Source organism: Notolepis coatsorum, assembly GCF_963971535.1.
Source record: "Notolepis coatsorum genome assembly, chromosome: 7".
NCBI lineage: Eukaryota > Metazoa > Chordata > Actinopteri > Aulopiformes > Paralepididae > Notolepis > Notolepis coatsorum.
The window spans coordinates 141,968,352-141,990,753 of record NC_140171.1 but is presented as its reverse complement, the minus strand read 5'-3'; the positions used below and the strand labels follow the sequence as shown (position 1 = coordinate 141,990,753).

Genomic DNA, 22,402 nt, shown 5'->3' with positions numbered 1-22,402 from the left:
GTTAACACGTCATTCTCCGCCATGCGTAATCTGCCAATGACGCCGTAAAGGCGTCTTTGAGATCAATATTTCATATTTTCGTCACAGTATTCACATTTCACCCACGGAGTCTTTGCTGGTGCTGTAGGACTCCGCTCAACTCTGCAACGCTTCAATACCGCCACCTCGTGGCCGATCGACGAGTTGCCAAACCGGAAGTGGCCGGAAGTGCTTGGTCCGTCCCCTATTTTCGTCTGGCCACTCGGTGATCGTCCCGGGGCTCAATACAGACACCGTGGATATGGATCTTTGCCATAACTCAATAATCAACATTATTTGGACGTGTATTAGTAATATACAACCCGGCAATGGATCGCATCGATCAACATCTCATAATAGCGATCTTTTTGCTCCACTCTAATCACCCAACGCTACGAGGAGACTGGGGTGAGTTTCAGCGTTTTTCTTTACCATTTTCGATACAAACTGCTCTGATCAATATATCACCCATACTACATGAATCATTTAACGTCGGTCACGGAATTATAAATGACCCCCCCCCCCCCTCTGTTCATCCGCGCATGATGAGTCATAACATCTAGGATCATGTACAGTTGACATTTTTAATCTGGCGTTGATCGGTATCAAACTGCATTTGATGATCTAATATATGCATTTATGGCTATATCTCACGTTCTATGAAATACTGCAGAAAACGATAAAAACATATTTATACTCTAGACCAGGGGTAGGCAACCCTAGGCACGCATGCCTGCATAGGCACGCGGGGGCATTTTCATAGGCACAGGGGGCAGCATAAAAAAAACTATAATTTTTTTTTTTTTTTGCCTTTTTTTTTCACTTTTATTATAGTGAAATATTTTGCACTGTTGTCGCATTTATCTTGTTGAAATCCTCCCACAGGTTCTTTTTACTACCACATATTTAATTGAGACCCTTTATTTGTTTATTATTTCAATTTAGCTGGAAATACATTGCTACATCATTCAGTAACATTTGCAGAGCTTTATAACAAAAACATTATTACGGTCACCCTTGTGACCAGTGGGATTAATCAACATATTTTATTATTTATTTTTCTATTTCATTGAACATTGCACATGTTAAAAGCCATTTTTTACTCAAAATGTGAGTATTACCAAGTCAACTTGTGTTCTTAAAACAATGACAATAAACATAGTTTTATTAGGTTGAAATAATGTGGTTGTGTACTTATTTTTCTGTTAACTTATTATGGATTGAAAACTGAAAACCTTAATGCATAGTAACTGAACTCAATATTTTTAAGTTTTGGTAACTTATTGTTATTTTTTTTACAGTGTAGTCTTGCGATCAATCAAAACTTATTTACACGATATACCTCACATTCACCCTCCATTCACATCCTGGTGTTCTCCATTAGGCCTGTAGGTGGAGCTATGACGGCACACGTACAGTACACACACCGATGGTGTGTGATGTGTCCAAAAATGAATGGGCAAATGTGAGTGAAATGGTTGCACTGTATGCAGCTGTTTGTCTGCATTGCATCCCCCCCCCCCAACTCAGATTTAGGGTTGATACAACCATCATAATAATATTGTTAATAATAACAATAATGATGTAATAATGTAAACATTTTCATTAAAAAGACCTGATTATGAGGAGAAAAAAATTACGATTTATGGAATATTGTTGAGGCACACTAGTTACAACTATATTTCAAACAGGCACTCTATGTCAAAAAGGTTGCTGACCCCTGCTCTAGACCGTATTTTTGTATGAATGTGTGAATGAAAAAGTAAAACGTTCCTACATCCTGAACGATAGATAATTGATGTTGAATGGGCCATAGTAATGTCAATTTAGCAATACAATTTAAAAAGTTATAGCCCTGCAAAGAAGGTGAACATCTCCATAGACAAATAGAGCTGGCAGAGGATGGTTTAGGATGGGTACAATGCCCGGCGGAGAATGGGTTCAGACATTGTTGCTTTTGGGATTTGGCACAAACCCATTTATTATTTACAAAAATATACAATAAGGACTATGGCCATACAATGCCTGGTCATACAGCATTATTCAATATACAAAACTATATTAAAAAAAAATACTAGCCACATCGTTACTAGAGATGTTCCGATACCATTTTTTCCTTTCCGATCCGATACCTAAGCTTTGGGTATCGGCCGATACCGATACTTATCCGATACCAGTGCATACACTAAAAAAAAAAACTATATTATATAAATTATACTTTTTATTTTTTTTTTAACAAATACTGTTTTATATATATACTGTTTTTTAGTAATAACTAGAAAGTAATGGTATTTATTCAACAACAGGTGATTGTATAGATTTGTATTAGTATCATTAATCAATGAGTATGGGGCTTCAGCACTGCAGATATACCCTACTCCAATGATCCACACGGACATTATACGTTGCTGCACTCGCTACCCACTGGCTCTGCAGATATACCCTACTCAGTCTGTCTACAAGGCTCAGTTTCAGTAGCAGTCGGATCTGTTGTGATTTTTGCACAATAAATATTCAACATTCTCTTTTGAGACTCCGCCTCAGACTCTTATCATTTGGCACTAAAAGCTCAACATTGTCACCAATATGGCTGTCCGTAACATGTCATTAATTAATTAATTGTGTGCGAGGTGGTCTCAATGACGACGTCAACGTGAGCTAGGTTAGCATAGCATAAGCTGCCGGTATATGAAAAGACTGTAACGTTACTGGTGACATTGTGATTTAACGAATACTCCTTTGCCAACTTGCTGTACTTTGCTTGCAGGTATGCAGCCATTATTGCTGGATTATGAATAGCCCCAACTTTAGCCAAGGTAATGTTAAAGCTAGCTTTCGGTTAGCTGTTCAATGCTAATAACACCAGCCACCAAGCGAACCCATGAGCTCCCTGTCAACACCGCTCTGTCGGGACGATGACATTTAACTCTTTCAGTGCCACGCCTGGTTTTCCGTTTTACCGCTTGAATGCCACCATCGGCGCCAATGTTAACGTTAATATCGCCTAATCTATGTTTTAAATTATGGCTATGTGTCCAATCTGATGAAAAAATTTACAATTCCCGCACTCACTTTTTCTCTGCTTTTATTGTTGTCAACGTTTCGGCTGTTCAGCCTTCATCAGGACAGTGGCATGAAACAATGAGGTCTCATATTCATTTTATACAATTCCAAGGTCTGTTTTGGTTGATTGCATAACAGGGAGCACCTGTGCCTTCCTGTCAATAAATCAATTGGTTGAGCTTGCAGCCCCACTGGGTACTGCAGCAAAAAGAGAGACAGAGTTAGAAATGCAATAATTCAACCTCAGAACAAAACATTTTTGAAACATCGAACAGTCATATTTACAACACAATATAGTTTAGCATATTTAATATACAGCAATATGACCGAATCATTGTGAAACATTAAACCATCATCAATGGGATTCAGTGGAACAGTTTACAAACACACACTTAAATCCAGTTCATCATTGAGTCCAAAGGTGGTCCCAAATGTTTGAAGTTCCGTTATCCAATAGGCTTCTCTCTTGAGAAGCATCTGTTTCAGATCCCCCCCACGTCTAGAAAGGACCACTTTTTCAATACCACAGTAACTGAAAGCTGTGATTGGATGGTTGGCATCTTTAAAGTGGATGGCTATAGGGCTATCTGGATTATTATTACGAATAGCTGAACGGTGTTCAGATATTCGTGTTTTTAGTGCTCTTGTTGTCATTCCAACATAGGCTTTGGAGCAGCTGCATTTTATTAGATAAATGACCCCAGTTGTTGAGCATGTTATAACTCCACGAATTTTATAGATTTTCCCTGTAAGAGGGTGTGTGAGAGTCTTACTTCTAGTGGTACAATTACATTGTGCACATCGTCCACACTTGTGGTTGCCATCAGGCAGAGATGGCATGCTGCTTGATCTTTCAAATAAATAGTCTGCATGTACAAGTTTGTCTTTCAAATTCTTTCCTCTACGGTAAGTAATTATTGGTGGAGAATCAAATAAGTGGCCTACATTAGGATCACTTGAGAGGATATGCCAGTATTTCTTGATAGAATGTTTTATTTCATGTGATCTATCAGTATAATTAAGAACACAGACAGCTGATGGCTTTCTTTTTGTCTTTCTACCCCCTTGTGTTTTTGTTTTTACTTTCTGAAGGGCCCTGTCTATGCATTCATCTTCATATCCTCTTTGTTTAAAACGTGATTTCATTACCTCAACTTGGTTGTCAAATCGTTCTTTTGTGTCACAGATTCTTTGCAATCTATGGAACTGTCCTATTGGAATAGCTTCTTTCACATATTGTGGATGGTAGCTCTCCATGTGTAAAAGGTTGTTCCTATCTGTAGGTTTTCTAAAGAGATCTGTCACTAATTTGCCATTTTCTTTTGTGATACATATATCTAAGAAGTTGACAGTGTGGTTGTTATATTCCAGGTTAAAAGTAAGAGATTCACTTTTGCTGTTTAACCAGTCTGTGAATTCTATAAGTAGTTCTGTTGATCCCGTCCACAAAAATAGAACATCATCTATATATCGTTTCCAATATTTGATGTATTGCAGGTATGGGTTCTCTGTACTATCTAGAATATTTGTCATTTCAAACAGTCCAACGTACAAGTTTGCATAGTTAGGAGCCATTGTGGTTCCCATGGCAGTTCCTTTGATATGCAGGTAAAAATCTCTATCAACACTGAAATAGTTCTTAATTAGTACCAGTTCAGCTGCCTCAAGTAAAAATCTATTAAATTGTGCATTACTGTCTTCTTTGCTGTTCAGAAAGATCTTTAGGGCCTCTAACCCCCCTTGGTGGGGTATATTGGAATAGAGACTTTCGACATCTAGTGTACACAGTATAGTAGATTCAGGGACATGTTCAATGTTTCTCAATGACTTAAGTACATCATTTGTGTCTTTGACAAAGGTTGGCAGTTTTAAAACAAATGGCTTTATGTAGTGATCAACAAAAACTGAAAGTGGTGCTGTAATCGAACCTATTCCAGCCACAACCGGTCTTCCAGGTGGATGTTCAATGGACTTATGGATTTTTGGTAGCGTGTATAATACTGGTATAGTTGGTGACTTTGCATACAAGAACTCAAGATTCTTCTTTGTGATAACTTTGTTGTCTAAGGCTATCTCCAAAAATTCTTTTACTTCCTTTTGAAATATTTTGGTTGGATCACCTTTCAGTTTTCTGTAATAGTTTTCATTTGACATTTGTCTCTCAATTTCAGCTCTGTAGTCACTAATGTTCTGAACTACAACGGCTCCTCCCTTGTCTGCACTTTTGATTATTATTGTCTTGTCTCTTTGTAATGTCCTTAAAGCCTCGTGTTCACCCTTAGATAGATTTTCACATGAGGTATATTTTCTTCTCTTATATATTCTCTCAATATCATCATTCACTAAACGGCAGTAGGTGTCAATAGAGGAATTTCGTTTATTTGGGGGAACAAATTTACTTTGTCCTTTAAAAGGAAAGTTCTTACCCCTAGATCCATCTGCAGTATCAACAGCAGTATCAGTATCACAGATAAGTGGTTCAGATTCCACATGCTCAGATTCAATAGATGTTTCTTTAGGTGCAAAAAATTCTTTGAGTCTTACATTCCTAGAGAATCTGAAAAAATCACATTTTGCATCAAATACATTATCTGTGTGTTTAAAAACAAATGTCAATCCTTTACTTAAGACAGAAACTTCATCAGGAGTCAGTGTCTTACTGGATATGTTGATCACATTCTCCTCATCTGTGACTGGGCTCGTGATCTCGTCCAGGGTGGATCTCGTTGGTTTGGTCTTGCCTCTCCCCTTGCCACGCCTGGTCTTCTTGTGTAGCGTCCCCGGCCTCTGTTGTTGGGTTGGGGCCTGGGGTCTAAAAAAGGGTGGGCGTTGAGGGACCCATCCGAAGTGTAGTCACTCTCTGATGTGGCTGGATTACTGCGGTTCGGCCATCTTGGTTTTGGGCGCCCACTTCTTGGAGTTTGCTTCTTCTGCCAGAAGTATACTTCTTTGTTCTTGTAATCTGCCTCATCTCGTTGGAATTTCTTCTGTTTGTTGGCTGTTAGCTTTGCTTCTAGTTCTTTTTGCATCTTCTTAATGTTCTCAATGGTCTCATTGCATTTTGCAATGTCAGTGACTTTCTCTAACAATTCAGAGGTGGTTGTTTCTATATCCTTTCTGATTTTCACTAGATCTGACTTTATCTCATTAACTATCAATGCCATGAGGTCTATTGAACATTTGTTCAAGATCTCAGTCCAGCGTTTGCTGAACTGTTCATTATCTTTACACAGTGTAGGCTGCTTTTGGATCCTTAGTCCTCTTGGTATAATCTTTCTGGCATAATAGTTACAAAGTGTCTTTCGGTGCAGGTCTAACCTGACCTCTTTCTGAGATAAGTGATCTAGTTTCTTTACCATATCATCACTGGTTCCATCTCTTGGCATCATTAAATCTTCTCCGCCATCAAAAATCTCCTCATAGTCTCGTTGAGAAAACTCAAAAGTGGTTGCATATTCCACAGGATCTGCCATTTTCAGACTTTTTGTTTGGCAAGCAGAGTTCTATGTATTTCTTTAGAGAGGTGCTATGTTGTAGGGTGGGGGATCCCAAATAGTATCTATAGTGAAAAATCAACATGCACTCTCTCAAAAAATATTGTTGTGCTGGGAATTGCTCCCCTTAATTGTCATCGGATGAAAAAATTTACAATTCCCGCACTCACTTTTTCTCTGCTTTTATTGTCGTCAACGTTTCGGCTATTCAGCCTTCATCAGGACAGTGGCATGAAACAATGAGGTCTCACATTCATTTTATACAATTCCAAGGTCTGTTTTGGTTGATTGCATAACAGGGAGCACCTGTGCCTTCCTGTCAATAAACCAATTGGTTGAGCTTGCAGCCCCACTGGGTACTGCAGCAAAAAGAGAGACAGAGTTAGAAATGCAATAATTCAACCTCAGAACAAAACATTTTTGAAACATCGAACAGTCATATTTACAACACAATATAGTTTAGCATATTTAGAGAATCAAATAAGTGGCCTACATTAGGATCACTTGAGAGGATATGCCAGTATTTCTTGATAGAATGTTTTATTTCATGTGATCTATCAGTATAATTAAGAACACAGACAGCTGATGGCTTTCTTTTTGTCTTTCTACCCCCTTGTGTCTAATCTGCCCATCGCATTATCAAAGACTATTTTCCAGTCAGTGCTGTGAAGGCAGATTGTTTTTTTATCGTGTCGTTTCCATTTCAGAGCGGTTAGAAAAGCCCCCGTTTTGATATAAAAAACAGCTCATTCTGGAGCATTCTATGAAAATCGTCTTTTAGTGGAATATTCCACAACGTTGATATTCGTCGGCCTTTTTATGAATCGTTTTCAAATAAACGCTAGATGATCAATATTATACGTGCACGCAAGCACATTACGGCCGCGCACTGATAATCGCTCCGTTGATTTCCTCACAGACTTTTACAGTGAAACCGAAAGAAGACATTTCACAAAACAGCTTATAACTTCATCAAACTTACTCCGATTATCCTACCACTGATAACATAGAGTCCTTACCTGACATCAGATGGTATCCAACTGGTATATTCCAATTCCTGATCACCATTCGAAAAAATCGATACGTGTATGGATCCAACGCGACACTGTAGATCTCCATGATCCGCGGGGATCTGAGGCTCCAGAATGAACTGTGGTAACCCCGGCTGGATCAGTGAACTGGAAAATGTGGAGTACCGGATTTTTTTCCCCATTCATTTTCATTGAGTTCATTTTCATTGAGTCCATTCCAAAATCACTTATGTCATCTGGGAGACGACAGGGGGCGCTTTTTTCCACAGTGATCACCGGCGCAGCTCGGCTATACTCGGGTAGGCTCGGGTGATGCAATAATTTTTCAGATCGCAAAAAAATAATAATAATAATAATTCCGAGAAATCTCGTGAGTGGCACGCAACCACCTATAAAAAAAACAGAGAAATCCCGTGAGTGGCACTGAAAGACTTAAGAAAGTATCTGCTGTTAAAATGACAAATGGCATTGACACTTTAATCGATTAAGCACACGTTTGTTTTATAATGCTTACTCAACAGACCGCAGTGTTGTTGATAAATTACGTCATATGGTATCGGAGCGCAGCATTAGAGGGTACTCGCCGATACCGATACCAGCATTTTAGGCAGTATCGACGGCTTTTCCGATACTGGTATCGGTATCGGAACGATTCGTTACTAGAGAAACTACTATAACAAGTTGACGCTTGACGCTGCTGTCGACTCGGACGTCACGTGGAACAGGAAGTGAATAAGTCACTGGCTCAGGTTAAATCTAAGGCTGTCAAAGTTAACGTCATTAATGCGTTAACGCACAATTCTGTTAACACCACTATTTATTTTGTGCACGATTACCGTTTTAGAATTTTATTTTTTTTACTTTTTTTTATTTTTATTTTTTTCTAGACTTCACTCTGTATTATTGATACACTCATTGGGCCTCATTCATGAAGCGATATAAGATTTCGTTCTTAACACTTTGATCGCCATGGGTTAAATTCATAATTTACCATCCCTTGTCAGCTCTATTTGTCTATGGAGAAGTTCCCCTTCTTTGCAGGGCTATAACTTTTTAAATTCTATTGCTAAATTGCCATTATTATGGCCCATTCAATGTCCTATATGTATTGTTCAGGGTGTAGCAACGTTAAACTTTTTCATTCACATATTCATACTAAAATATGGTCTACTCTAAAGTATACGTGTTTTTATCGTTTTCTGCAGCTTTATCCAGAACTTGATTTATAGCTCCAAATGCATTATATTGATGATGAAATACAGTTTGATAGCAATCGGCGCGAGATGAAAAATTTCAACTGGACGTACTTCTAGAATGATCTACGTATGATCTGATGATGACCGGATGGGCGGGGGATCGTTTATAATTCCGTGGGCAGCGTTAGATGATTCATCCAGAGTGGGTCATATGTTCATCATAGCAGTTTATATGGAATACGTTAGAAAATAACGCTGAATCTTACCGTATGTTCCTCATGCCGTTGGACGATCAGCGTGGAGTAGACCGTTTTCGATTATGGGATGTTGATCCTGATGAACCATTTCCAGGTTGTATAATACTATATACGTCCAAATAACGTTGTTTATTGAGTTAGGGCGAGCGATTGATCACCCAGTGTGTTGAGATGGAGTCCGGCTACCGATCGCGAGTGCCCGGAGCACATATGGATGAGCACTTCCTGTTTGGCGCGCCCCTCCCTCTTGGCCGATCTGCCGATCGGCCACCTGATGGCGCTCTCGAACCGTTAGACAGTTGAGTGGAGCTCACCAGTACATCTCAGGGCTCCGGAGGGGCAATATGATTTCGATCACAGATTTTTGAAATATTGACATCAAAGACGAGTTACGGCGTCTTCGGCAGAATGAGCATGGCTAGGAATGACGTCTTAAGGCGAGACACTGCAGGTGAATAGTCAAATATACTTTTTTTGTTGATTTTGAGATTTTGTTATATTTTGCTTCCTAAACTATGAAACTAGTGACAATAAAACGTCAATAACACACATTTAGTTGTTTATTTTACATCATTTTGCCTTATTGCATCCATAAATGTGCACATATTTAATGGGGAAGTGCCTCATTTGCATATATAAACATAAATTTCAGAAAACTTGCAATATATTTTTTCTTAGTTTATATGTACATAACAAATTGGGAAAGTTTCATAGTGATATCTATTCAAATATGTTTTGCCTATTAGGGGGTACTACACTGTACTACACTGTTTGTAGCCTGTGTGTAGTTCTGTTAAGTTCAATAACATCATTATTATTATTATTCAGTTATCAGGCATGTGTTTAGGTTGTCTATTACTAATGGTTTGATTAGGTATTGTGTTTGTAAATATCTGTTTAAAAAAAAAAGTATGGCATTTTACAATACAGAACTTTGAAGGCGTTTTCCCAAAAATGAGTTTTAAGAGTTTTTCCTCATACTCTGAGCCAGAAATCTCCACTTCAGTAGCACTCACATACACCAAACCTTCCAGTTCTATTCATATCTATGTTCTGAAGGTATTTACAGAATGGTTTGTTGATATCGCATTCATACCCTGATTTATATCACATTTTATTCATAAAACAAGGAAAATTATGGAATTTTACCATAAAATGGACTGAATGGAGTATTTTCTGATTTATGGAGTGATAAAAAGAGATATCCAAAATCCCCTCTGTAATAACCTTTGGCTCTAATATGTCAACAAAATGAAACTATAATTTTGAAAATGGCTTTATCCAATGTTCAGATTTCTGTCCTGGAATTATATGCAAATTATTGCATATTTAAGTAGATCATGCCTCATTTGCATATTTAAACATACAATTTCAGAAAACTTGTAATACAAAAAAGTCTTGTCTTAATATAAGTAATCAACTGGGGAAGTTGCATTGTGATATCTATTAGTTAATTTTTTTTACCCTATTCACCTGCAGTGTCTCCCCTTAACTCGTCCCCGGCGATCATAGTGTTAACTAGCATTTCCTCTTATTTTGTTGTTACCTGGGATTCAGCAATGTTTTCTTATTGTTGCTTTTCTCTCAGGCAAGACCAAATTCTAAGAGTGGTCGAGAGCACTCTTACCTAGATAAGAAACTCTAACCCAGATGAGAAACATTAAAAAAGCCTACCATTCATAATAATAATAATAAATCAGATTTATATAGCGCTTTTCCTAATGCTCAAAGACACTTTACAAAACTACAATACAGTTTTAGTAGATGGATACAATAAAAAAATATATATATAAAAAGGTGAGAGAGGAAGGAGTTCATGGGTTGAAAGCAAACCATTGGTCAATTGCCCCCCAAATACGACTTTATAAACCCAGAACTTTTCAATAATTATTATTATCATGACTTATTGCATGCGTTCTTCTTCTGAAATGGATTATATATTGCTGTTAGAACAGTTAGATGCTGGCCCAGGCCGTACGCATACAACATCTCTCCTCTCTTCTCTGCTCCTATATAATTCTAATAGTTCTGAGCGTATTCCAGTATTTCCCAACCTACTGCGTGATTGGTTCTTGACAAGCGTCTTTCAGTATTGACAAAGCCTACTTTGCTGGAACGATTTATTTCGCACTATACAGTACGCGGTATACGTAGAAGTACAATTATAAGTCTTTATTTGTCATTAGATTAACACACACACGCATGCGATGAGCGACCCACAGGAACACAGTCGCGAGTGGTGTGTTCATTTTGAGATCTGTCACAAATCGCTTCCTGTTGAATGGATCAGATGGCGATCAGACGCTGAAACTCTGCTGTTTTACACACGCCTCATTCACCTTATAAGGAGATGGTGGGCGTGTCTGTATGCAAATGATTTAGCGTGAACACGCATTTGAATTTAAGAGTGGAATTCACCATGCAACCGACCTGGGTAAGAACCGATTTTGACGCTAAGAATGACTTGATGAATGTGGCGGTGGCTTTTCTTATTGTTCTCTTAACAGACTGGTAAGCAAGAATATAAGAAATAATAAGAGTATTGTTGAATGAGGCCCATTGATACTATGTTTGTTTCTGACTCAAAGTGTGTGTGATAGGGGGGGGGGGTGAGAGATGAGGAAGGGGCAAGAGAGAAAGAGAGCTGGAAGTGTGTGAAAGAGCGAGAGAGAGGGTGGGGGTGTGTGAGTCCTCAGCCCTTGTGTGGGTGAATGTAACAAGTTTCGAATGTTTTCTTTCTATTTCATGCACACTTTATTCATTATTTTAAATTATTATTTTCTTAAGTTATTTTGTGCATCACTCTGTTTTGAATTTGATGCAAATTTGCAATGCATGAGGGTCATCCTTTTGTGTTAAATGGCTGCATAAAGAAAGCATTTGTTGACTCATGTTGATAAGAGTATTAAAACTTGAAAAAGATCTGTTTAAGGTAGATTTAGAAAAGAAGGAAAAAAATGCGATTAATTGCCAGTTAACTATGGACAATCATGCGATTAATCAGATTAAATATTTTAATCGATTGACAGCACTAGTTAAATCAAATTAAGCCTGTAGCTACATCAGGTACAAACAATGGAGCACCACTTAGTGACCAAACATGGCACTGCAACTAAATAACAACACAAATACAATAGACACATTTGTGACAAATATAACACATTTTATACTCGTGCTACAAGATTTTGGCCTGTGCTACAAAACTATCAACATAGCACCAGTGCTATGTGCAAAAAAAGTTAACGTACAGCCCTGTACTAAGAGTAGCCGTGTGAACCGAATGAACACACAGTCCCACACAACAGTGGAAATAAGGCCAACACACAATACGCATAGTCCAGTGATAATGGAAAAAGGCCATGTGTGGCTCCAGGATCTCAGGCTTTATCCACCCGCCCCTTAATGAGTGATTGCCCTCAGCTGTAGTCATCATTGGGCAGTGGGCACTCAGCAGACTCTACAGCAGTGGTGCCCAACCAGTCGATCGCGATCGACAGGTAGATCGCGGGCTGATTTCAAGTAGATCTTGATTAATAAAATTTGATTATAAATTTTTTTTTTTTTTTTTTTTTTTTGCTAAATCAACTCTGCCTCTCGTTAACTACAACAAGCAATGCTGTTTGTTATTTAAGATGAGGTCGGACTCGGCACTGACAGATTTGTGTTCATTATGCTGCTTTTATAAAGCCTCAAATGACGGCTTACAATTATACAATTTTGGCTGGTAGCTCTCGGCTAGGTGGTAAATTAAAAAGTAGATCTTGGTTCAAAAAAGGTTAGGCACCCCTGCTCTACAGCAAAGGGCGGGCGGTACCTGAGAAGTGGGAAACGGAAGAGGGAATTAATGAGGTAGTGTTGTCACGATACTGGAATTTCGAACTTCGATACGATACCTTGAAAAGTATCGATATTTGATACCATTTTCGATACCACGGGGAAAAAGGTTCAATCTTAAAACGTAAAAAAATATATATATAAATATATATATATATTTTTTTAATAAATGTTGCTTTTGTTGCCGGTTGATTCTCCTCAGCTTCTCTCTGGTACTATAAGAGAAGATAAATATAACACTTTTAAAACCCTTTGTTCATCTTTAGATCACACATTTAAAAATAACTAAATGATATAATCTTAGAAATTAAGTAAAGTTAATAGTACTGCGTGTTAAGCATAACAGATTGATTGATTGAAAATTGTATTAACAGATTGCAGAATGGGTACCGTACAATACAGTACAGCTCAATACACAATTGTTAAGGGGATGCAGACCAGAGAAAGACTTTTGTCTTGTTTACATCAGGGTCCCCCATTTTCAATTCATCATAACATATATGACATTAGGGGTGGGAATCGCCAGAGACCTCACGATATGATACTATCGCGATACTTGCGTCACGATAAGATAGTATCGCGATACTAAATATATCGCGATATGCTGAGTATTGCGAAGAATTTTTATATCAAATTTAATTTATTACCTTTTTTCAACTGCAAAGTAAAACTGTCAACATGTTTTATCTAATAAAATAAAGTTCAATCTGTTCATCTCACTTCAATAATTTTTATTGCAGAACATGGTATTTTCTCAAGCAGACAGATGTAAACACTGTAATCTGTGTTGCATGTACCTGACAAACTGAACTGTTTGTATTAGTCATATTCCAACTTAACTGAATGCACGTGTGTGTGTGTGTGGACTACTGTACTATTACAGGTATTGAAATAAACAATGCAACTTCCTTATACAATTCCTTTTTATTTTATTTTATGAATTATTAAATATAGATATTGCGGGAAATTAGTATTGAAACTGTTTTAAATATTCAGAACACTAATATGAGGTGACACTACACCATATTACAAATACCAAACAACTCACCTACCTGATATTTAACACAATCGTGGCCATTGGGGCCCGTCTAATCTCACTCTGAGGCCAGCTTTTCATTACAAGGTTTCACTGTGCGTGAGGTTGTTTGTAGAGCTAAATCTATATATGTGTCCATTGTCATTGTCAATTGACAGTATAAACTTTCCCTTCAATATGCCATAAAGAAATAATTTTTTTCATCAATACGTTCCCATTTTATAGCGTCATGAATATGAACGTTATATCGGATTGGTCTAGAGTAATTCCTGCAAAGCTAGTTATAGGGCGCTAAGCTAATAACGTTAAATCGATTGCTGTTTTGGCCCTACACAAGCTAGAGTTAAAAATCAAAATGCATATGGTCGGTATCATGGTCCACCATGAATGCATGAAAGGGGGGTGGGGGAAGTCGTTTCTGATTATTGATTACCAATAACTGCATTCGTTATTACTAGGGATGCACTGAAAATTCGGCCACTAAAGGGTTTTAGCACCGAAAATATATCACCCAATGTCAAAGAACAGGGATATGCAACGTTCGTAACCGAAAGTGTTGTTGTGATGACGTAATCAAAACGTGCAACGTGTAACGTGAGCAGCTTGGCAGCTCTTCCTGCGTTCTGCAGCCTGTGATAACTAACTCCTCTTGGGAGTCGTGCTGTTTCTATGTAAACTCCGCGACCGCGAGCAATGCATCCAATAAATGCGTCTTTAACATGCTTTATAATCCTCGCCATTACTATATGCCCGTCGCGGTTAAAACATTTTGAACTAACGATAGCGTTAAGCTAGCTAACGCTTCCATTCCTCTTTGACCCGTCTCTCGTAAGCTACGTCATCCCCTGCTAAGAGTCATGGGAGATGTAGTAAATACAACAGTCCTGTGTGTGTGTCTTTATGCAGATTGTTATGCAGTTTTAAAGCACCTTGGCTTTGTTCTGAATGCACTTTGTTGTAGTTATCCTACAGAGAAAAGAAAATGCACTTGACTTTAATGCACATTTTGTTGTATGCAAAGAGAAAATGTTTAAATTGTACAATCTTTCAGCAGTCAGTCTGGAATTAATGTATGCATTCAAAAGTGCTGAATAAATGTTTTATGGGCCCATAATAGTGATTATTAATATTATTTAAGTAAAGTTTTGCCATAATCATGTCTTTTGCCATAATCAGGTAGCTAAAAAAAAAATACATTATATATATATTTATATCATTTTCGGCATTCGGTTTTCGGCCAACTGTTTCCTATTTCCGGTATCTGTTTCGGCCAAGAATTTTTCGGTGCATCCCTAACTTATTACAACAACATACGCTGATCAGGGGGTTGGCTATGAGAACAAGGCCTGATCAAGCTGAAATTGACGTCAAATCGCTCTTACCTGTGGCCGGTTGGATTCCAAAAAGAATTTCCCAGTTATTGATCGCCATCTGGTAGATCGATATGTCCATTGGCTGATGCTATATTCCTTTACTGCATACTGAATTCGCTGTCGCAATAAGTATTCCAGGCGATCGGTTGAAGCCATAGCTTCAGGCTAACAAAAAAGTTAACCCGGAATGAAAAACTGCATTATTGAGACGGCGCCAATACCAGGATCTGGCCGGTACTGCACTTTCGGAGTCCGGAAATGCCGTTTCCAGCCAACATACAGCTCCGTGACATTGAGTAGGATATTAAAATGGAATAAAAGCAAAAACGAGTCCAATAACATATATATACGTGGTTGGCCTCCAACGGTCGGATCTCAATAACGTATATATACATGGTTGGCCCCGAAACGGTTAACTCATTGGCCGCCAATCACGAGTATACTCGTTATTGGCCGCCAACGCTTGACCACCAATAACGAGTATACTCGTTATTAGATCGTTTGATCTTTTTCCTTTTGATCCCCGTTCTACACATTCTCTAGGCCGGAGCTCTCTGAATCACTGGCACAGCTACATACGTTGGAATTGCAATGCCGATCGAATCTCACCAGATGGCAGTATCATCTACTTTTTTATTTTTTATCTACTTTTTCTATTTTTCTCCCATCCCAATTTCGTATTGTCCAATTATACCCTCCCCTGTCTCGAACGCTGTTAGGCCATGCCTCCTACTGGCCGGCTGCAATGTGGACGAAGCCTTGCATCACATGTCCCCTCCGGTACTCGAGGAAGCAGCCGTCACATCTTTTCACCTGCACAGCGCAATCTCTCGGCGGCGACCCCTGTTGCTTCCTGATTCTGCTGCGCAAGCGTACCAACCGACCTGTAGGAGTCGCTGTCCACAACGTCCGATCCCCACCCACCAGCTTCCCACCCCTAACACTGCCAATTGTGTTAGTATGAAAGAGCTGGGCTCGAACCCAGCATCTCCTGCATTAGTGGCGAGCGCCTTGCCCACTGCGCCACTTAGCCGCCCTCAGTATCGTCTACCTTTTGAACTCGGATAGAAAGGGATCAGGACAGACGATGAATGAACCGGACTATCAAGACTCGCTCTGAGGGGGAGGAGCTCTTACAAAGCAATAGCAAGCAGATCTGCTCGCCTCAAAACCTTTACTGTCCCGTAAACACGTCTAATTACATATAAACGAGTAATCGCGATCGCCCATGGGATCATTGGAATTATTAATACAGAACGGCGCAATACACACAATTGTTAAGGGGATGCAGACCAGAGAAAAACGTTTGTCTTGTTTACATCCGGGTCTGCCATTTGCGAGTGCTCGCTTATGCCTGTTTTTTACTGTTGTGAAGCACTGCAACCTCTGTATGAAAAGTGCTATACAAATAAAGTTATTATTATTATTAACACTTTGATCGCCGGGGTTAAATTCATAATTTACCATCCCTCGCCAGCCCTATTTAACATGGAGAAGTTCCCCTTCTTTGCAGGGCTATAACTTTTTTAATTGTATTGCTAAATTGACATGTTGAGTCCTAGCCATATTAAAAGACAAAGTGCCTTTAATTTGTATTTAGTTTAAATACAGGATTATTAAGAAGTAGTCCTGAATTATGTGGTTATTTTGTGGACAAATGTTTCATCCAATTTACAGAACATGCATTGTGATATATATCGTTACAGAGATATGAAATGTCTCATAGCGTGATATTAGGTTTGATCCATAAGGTGACACTTAAATCTGTCATAATCTGAGACTAAAGGGGCTTTAGTCCCGGACTAAATTAAACGGACCTTAACCATAGCCATGATGTACTCCTGCTCCAGAAACTGGTGCTTGAAACAAAGTGGTTTGAGTCGAGAACTGTAGACCACTCTGGACTACACTGTGTTCTTACACTATAAAACCCAGCTACATAACATTTATAAACCTCTTACATGGAAATTAAAGCTGTATAAAATCACCAAATCTCTCCTTCCTCTGACACTCTTCTCCATCCAGATAGCTGTCCTGTCAGGCCTGGGAAGAAACCACGAGGCTTGGATGGAAGAAAAGGTCTCTACTGTGACCAGTGTGCAAAAAGCTTCAGTTCAAAGATGGATCTCGATAAACACCAGCACATTCACACAGGAGAGATGTCCTACTCCTGTGACCAGTGTGGGATAAGCTTTGGTCGACTGTCTAGTCTGAAAATGCATCAGAGAATTCACACAGGAGAGAAGCCCTACTCCTGTGACCAGTGTGAGAAGAGCTTTAGTCAACTTGGTAATCTGAATACACACCGGAAAATTCACACAGGACAAAAGCCCTACTCCTGTGACCAGTGTGAGAAGAGCTTTAGTCATCAACATCATCTGAAAACACACCAGATAATTCACACAGGAGAGAAGCCCTACTCCTGTGACCAGTGTGAGAAGAGCTTTGGTCGACTGGAGAGTCTGAAAAGGCACCAGATAATTCACACAGGAGAAATGCCCTACTCCTGTGACCAGTGTGAGAAGAGCTTTAGACATTTGAATAGTCTTAAATTACACCAGAGAATTCACACGGAACAAAAGCCCTACTCCTGTGACCAGTGTGAGAAGAGCTTTAGTCAACTGTCTCATCTGCAAAGACACCAGATAAGTCACACAGGAGAGAAGCCCTACTCTTGTGACCAGTGTGGAAAGAGCTTTACTCTACTGTCTAAACTGAAAATGCACCAGACAATTCACACAGGAGAGAAGCCCTACTCTTGTGACCAGTGTGAAAAGAGCTTTACTCTACTGTCTAGTCTGAAAAAGCACCAGACAGTTCACACAGGAGAAAAACCCTATTCCTGTGACCAGTGTGAGAAGAGCTTTAGACATATGACTAGTCTTAAATTACACCAGAGAATTCACACAGGACAAAAGCCCTACTCCTGTGACCAGTGTGAGAAGAGCTTTAGTCAACAGTCTCATCTGCAAACACACCAGGAGAGAATTCACACAGGAGAGAAGCCCTACTCTCGTGACCAGTTTGGAAAGAGCTTTACTCTACTGTCTAGTCTGAAAACGCACCAGACAATTCACACCGGAGAAAAGCCCTACTCTTGTGACCAGTGTGGAAGGAGCTTTGGTCAACTGTCTAGTCTGAAAAGGCACCAGATAATTCACACAGGAGAAAAGCCCTACTCCTGTGACCAGTGTGAGAAGAGCTTTAGTCAACCGTCTGATCTGCGAAGACACCAGATAATTCACACGGGAGAGAAGCCCTACTCCTGTGACCAGTGTGGAAAGAGCTTTAGAGATTTGAATAGGCTTAAATCACACCATAGAATACACACAGGACAAAAGCCCTACTCCTGTGTCCAGTGTGAGAAGAGCTTTAGTCAACTGTCTGATGTGCAAAGACACCAGGTAATTCACACAGGAGAGAAGCCCTACTCCTGTGACCAGTGTGAGAAGAGCTTTAGTCAACTGCCTCATATGCGAAGACACCAGGAGAGAATTCACACAGGAGAGAAGCCCTACTCTTGTGACCAGTGTGGAAAGAGCTTTACTCTACTGTCTAGTCTGAAAACGCACCAGACAATTCACACAGGAGAAAAGCCCTACTCCTGTGACCAGTGTGCGAAGAGCTTTAGTTATTTGACTAGTCTTAAATTACACCAGAGAATTCACACAGGAGATAAACTCTATTCCTGTGACCAGTGTGCGAAGAGCTTTAGTTATTTGACTAGTCTTAAATTACACCAGAGAATTCACACAGGAGAGAAACTCTATTCCTGTGACCAGTGTGGGAAGAGCTTTAGTCTACTGTCTAGTCTGAAATGGCACCAGATAATTCACACGGGAGAAAAGCTCTACTCCTGTGACCAATGTGGAAAGAGCTTTACTCTACTGTCTAGTCTGAAAACGCACCAGACAATTCACACAGGAGAAAATCCCTACTCCTGTGACCAGTGTGGGAAGAGCTTTACTCTACTGTCTAGTCTGAAAATGCACCAGACAATTCACACAGGAGAAAAGCTCTACTCCTGTGACCAGTGTGGGAAGAACTTTAGTCGACTGTCTCATCTGAAAACACACCAGATCATTCACACAGGAGAAAAGCCCTACTCCTGTGACCAGTGTAAGAAGAGCTTTGGTCGACTGTCTAGTCTGAAATGGCACCAGATAATTCACACAGGAGAAAAGCCCTTCTTCTTTCACCAGTGTGAGAAGAGCTTTAGTCATTTGACTAGTCTTAAATTACACCAGAGAATTCACACAGGACAAAAGCTCTACTCCTGTGACCAGTGTGAGAAGAGCTTTAGTCAACTGTCTCATCTGCATAGACACCAGATAATTCACACAGGAGAGAAGCCCTACTCATGTCACCAGTGTGAGAAGAGCTTTAGGCGACTGGATAATCTGCAAAGACACCAGATAATTCACACAGGAGAGAAGCCCTACGCCTGTGACCAGTGTGAGAAGAGCTTTAGTCAACTGTCTCATCTGAATACACACCAGATAATTCACACAGGAGAGAAGCCACATCATTGTGGTTTGTGTGATAAGAGATTCAAAACATTAGCATATTTGAGTAGACATGAGAAAATTCACTTGGGAGAGAAGATTCCGGGAAATGTCAAACCTGTCTATTCACGTGCACATTCTTAGGTGAGAACTCTACTGCTGCGACCAGTGTTAGAAGAGTTACTCATAATGATGCTCCTGAAATATCAACGTCATTCACACAGGAGAGACACTATACCACTGTGGGGGAAACTTCACATGAAAAATAGGTACCATTTTAACTAATGTAGCAGGAATTTAAAACCATCCAAACTGATAATACACAACACACCGGGAAGGTCTACTACTGTGACCAATGTGGAAAACGCTTCAGTCCATCATTACAGCCATCAGGCCATCAACAATCATAACAATAATAGTGGTAGTAATTTTTTACTGTTGTTTTGAAATGAAAAACTACTACCAAGAGCTTTTGACCTGCACAGAAGCCTCTGTGAGATAGAAGCAGTACTAGCATAGACACAGTTTTCATTGACAACAACAACAGTTGTGTTTCTGTTGCTCTGAGGAGTGAGACAGACGGTGTGGATGTTCCTGGGACAATATGTCATGGTGTAAGAGTGAACACACATTGTTCTAGTGTTTTAAATACTGGGATCATAGGAACTTTCTGACCTCAGTATGGGGTGACCAGCCAAAAGCCAAGATGGTTAACAAACACACTTTGTACACACTGGAGGGGGAAACCGCTTCTGGTATGGATTTTTATTAGGGCTGTCAAAATGAATGCTTTAACTTTGGAGATTAATTGAAAGCATTAAAATAAATTAATCTATGGAGTGAAAAATCTTCAACGTTATGAACTTTCAGCAGTATATTCGCCGCGGATATAAGAAAGAGGTCTAGCTGAGTCAACGTTGATGGTTTTGTTGAACATTTGTATTTCACAGGAGAGAAACTATTCAAAGAAAGCTATTAAAATAGTATTTGAATCTAAATATACTTTCTTTGTGTTGATTTTACATTAATTCCATGATTTTACTCAAGTAAATATCTGTTACAAGCTTCGGTCTTAAGTAGAAAAATGCAATTTTTATTCTAGATTAATTACAGAAAATTGTGAGATTAATTAGTTAATTTTTAATCAATTCACTTTAAATGTTATCAAACAATTTAACAAATTGTTGTTTACTTTATCATAGAACATCCATTCACATGTAATTGCCATTAGGTTGTATAGTAAAACCTTTTCATGACAGAACTTGTACAATATTTTAAATAAAATCTACATCTTGAATTAAAGTGAATTGATCCAAACTTTGAAACATTCTCATAATAATATAGATGCATTTTAAGCGTCAAGATATGTGTGAAGGTGTGAATGATCTCTTTGAAGTAACTAACTCAGAAATATGAAAATGAAATATTACATTTTAACCTACCGTACTTTTCGGACTATAAGCCGCGGCTTTTTCCCCCATTTTTCGACCCTGCGGCTTATATAACGGTGCGGCTTATATGTGGACAAAACCCGAAAATCGAAATATTGCTTTTTTTACTGCATTGAAATGTTATTTATCTGTTCCCTTACTTGCTAAACTTAATACAACTTGTAAATGAGTTAATGTTATTTGTCCGACAGTATTGTGTCCCAATGGGAGTCATTCTCTGTAGAGGTGGGAACTTAAAGCTCAATATAAGAACGGCCATGCACCACCACTCACAGAATCGAGAAAGAGCAATCAATCTGTCAAACCTTTCCGTGTCCGGGCCGGGTGAGGTTTCCCGTGTTGAGTCAAATTAAGCCGCAGGCTCCACTCCTTACATATGGTAATTAAACATTAAAACACATGCGGCTTATAGTCCAGTGCGGCTTATATATGTACACATCATTCAATTTAGCTGCTGCGGCTTATAGTCAGGTGCGGCTTATAGTGCGAAAAGTACGGTACTTTGTATGAAAGGCTTCATCTAAGTGCAAATTATATATTTTTTTTTATCTTGTGTTGCCACGTATCATGGAACTGTGCATATGTACAAGCACACCCTTCCCATTAAGTCTAGTTTTTTATTCTTGAAAAGCGCATGTGAACGCATTTTATTTTTTATGTTTTTGGCAACATATTTTGGCTAAATATGCCTCGTTTTGTATGTGTATACACTACAGAAACCATTCCGTTGCTTTTGTTGATAATATTCATTAATTTCATTGATAACATGGTGCTGTAATAAAAATGTCTAATAAATATGCATGATCAAGTTCAACAACGTGTTCCTTTATTTAGATATTCCATGTTGAAATTATGCGATACATTAAGTGTGGGGTAGCCAAAAAAAATCCTAAATGAAATGGGGTCGAGGTATAAAAAAGTTTGAGAACCCCTGGGCCCTGTTCCTCGTGCCTGGCTAACTGAGTTCAGAAGGTTTGAACCTGCTCCAGGGCAGGGTTAAGTTCAGTTAGCTGGATAACCTGCATGGCCACACCCTCGCAAAGAAATGCCATTCTCCACTCCCTTCCTGAAATATTTCTCACAGTCTAGATCCCATTATACCATTCTGAATTATGTTTTTGTTCTTTGTTTTTCTAGAGGGGGC

At 39.1% G+C, this 22,402-nt stretch overlaps 1 protein-coding gene across 1 annotated transcript in view; it reads left to right on the top strand.

Moving 5' to 3' along the window:
• Positions 1-19,955, top strand: part of LOC311231791 (uncharacterized protein) — a gene marked incomplete at its 3' end in the record, with an annotated part of 32,636 nt that extends 12,681 nt beyond the window's left edge. The window contains exons 2-3 of the mRNA XM_084318419.1: positions 17,328-18,999; positions 19,952-19,955. Coding sequence (XP_084174545.1) covers positions 17,328-18,999; positions 19,952-19,955 — 1,676 coding nt within the window. The remainder of the gene's footprint in view (positions 1-17,327; positions 19,000-19,951) is intronic.
• Between the last annotated feature and the right edge of the window lie 2,447 nt (positions 19,956-22,402).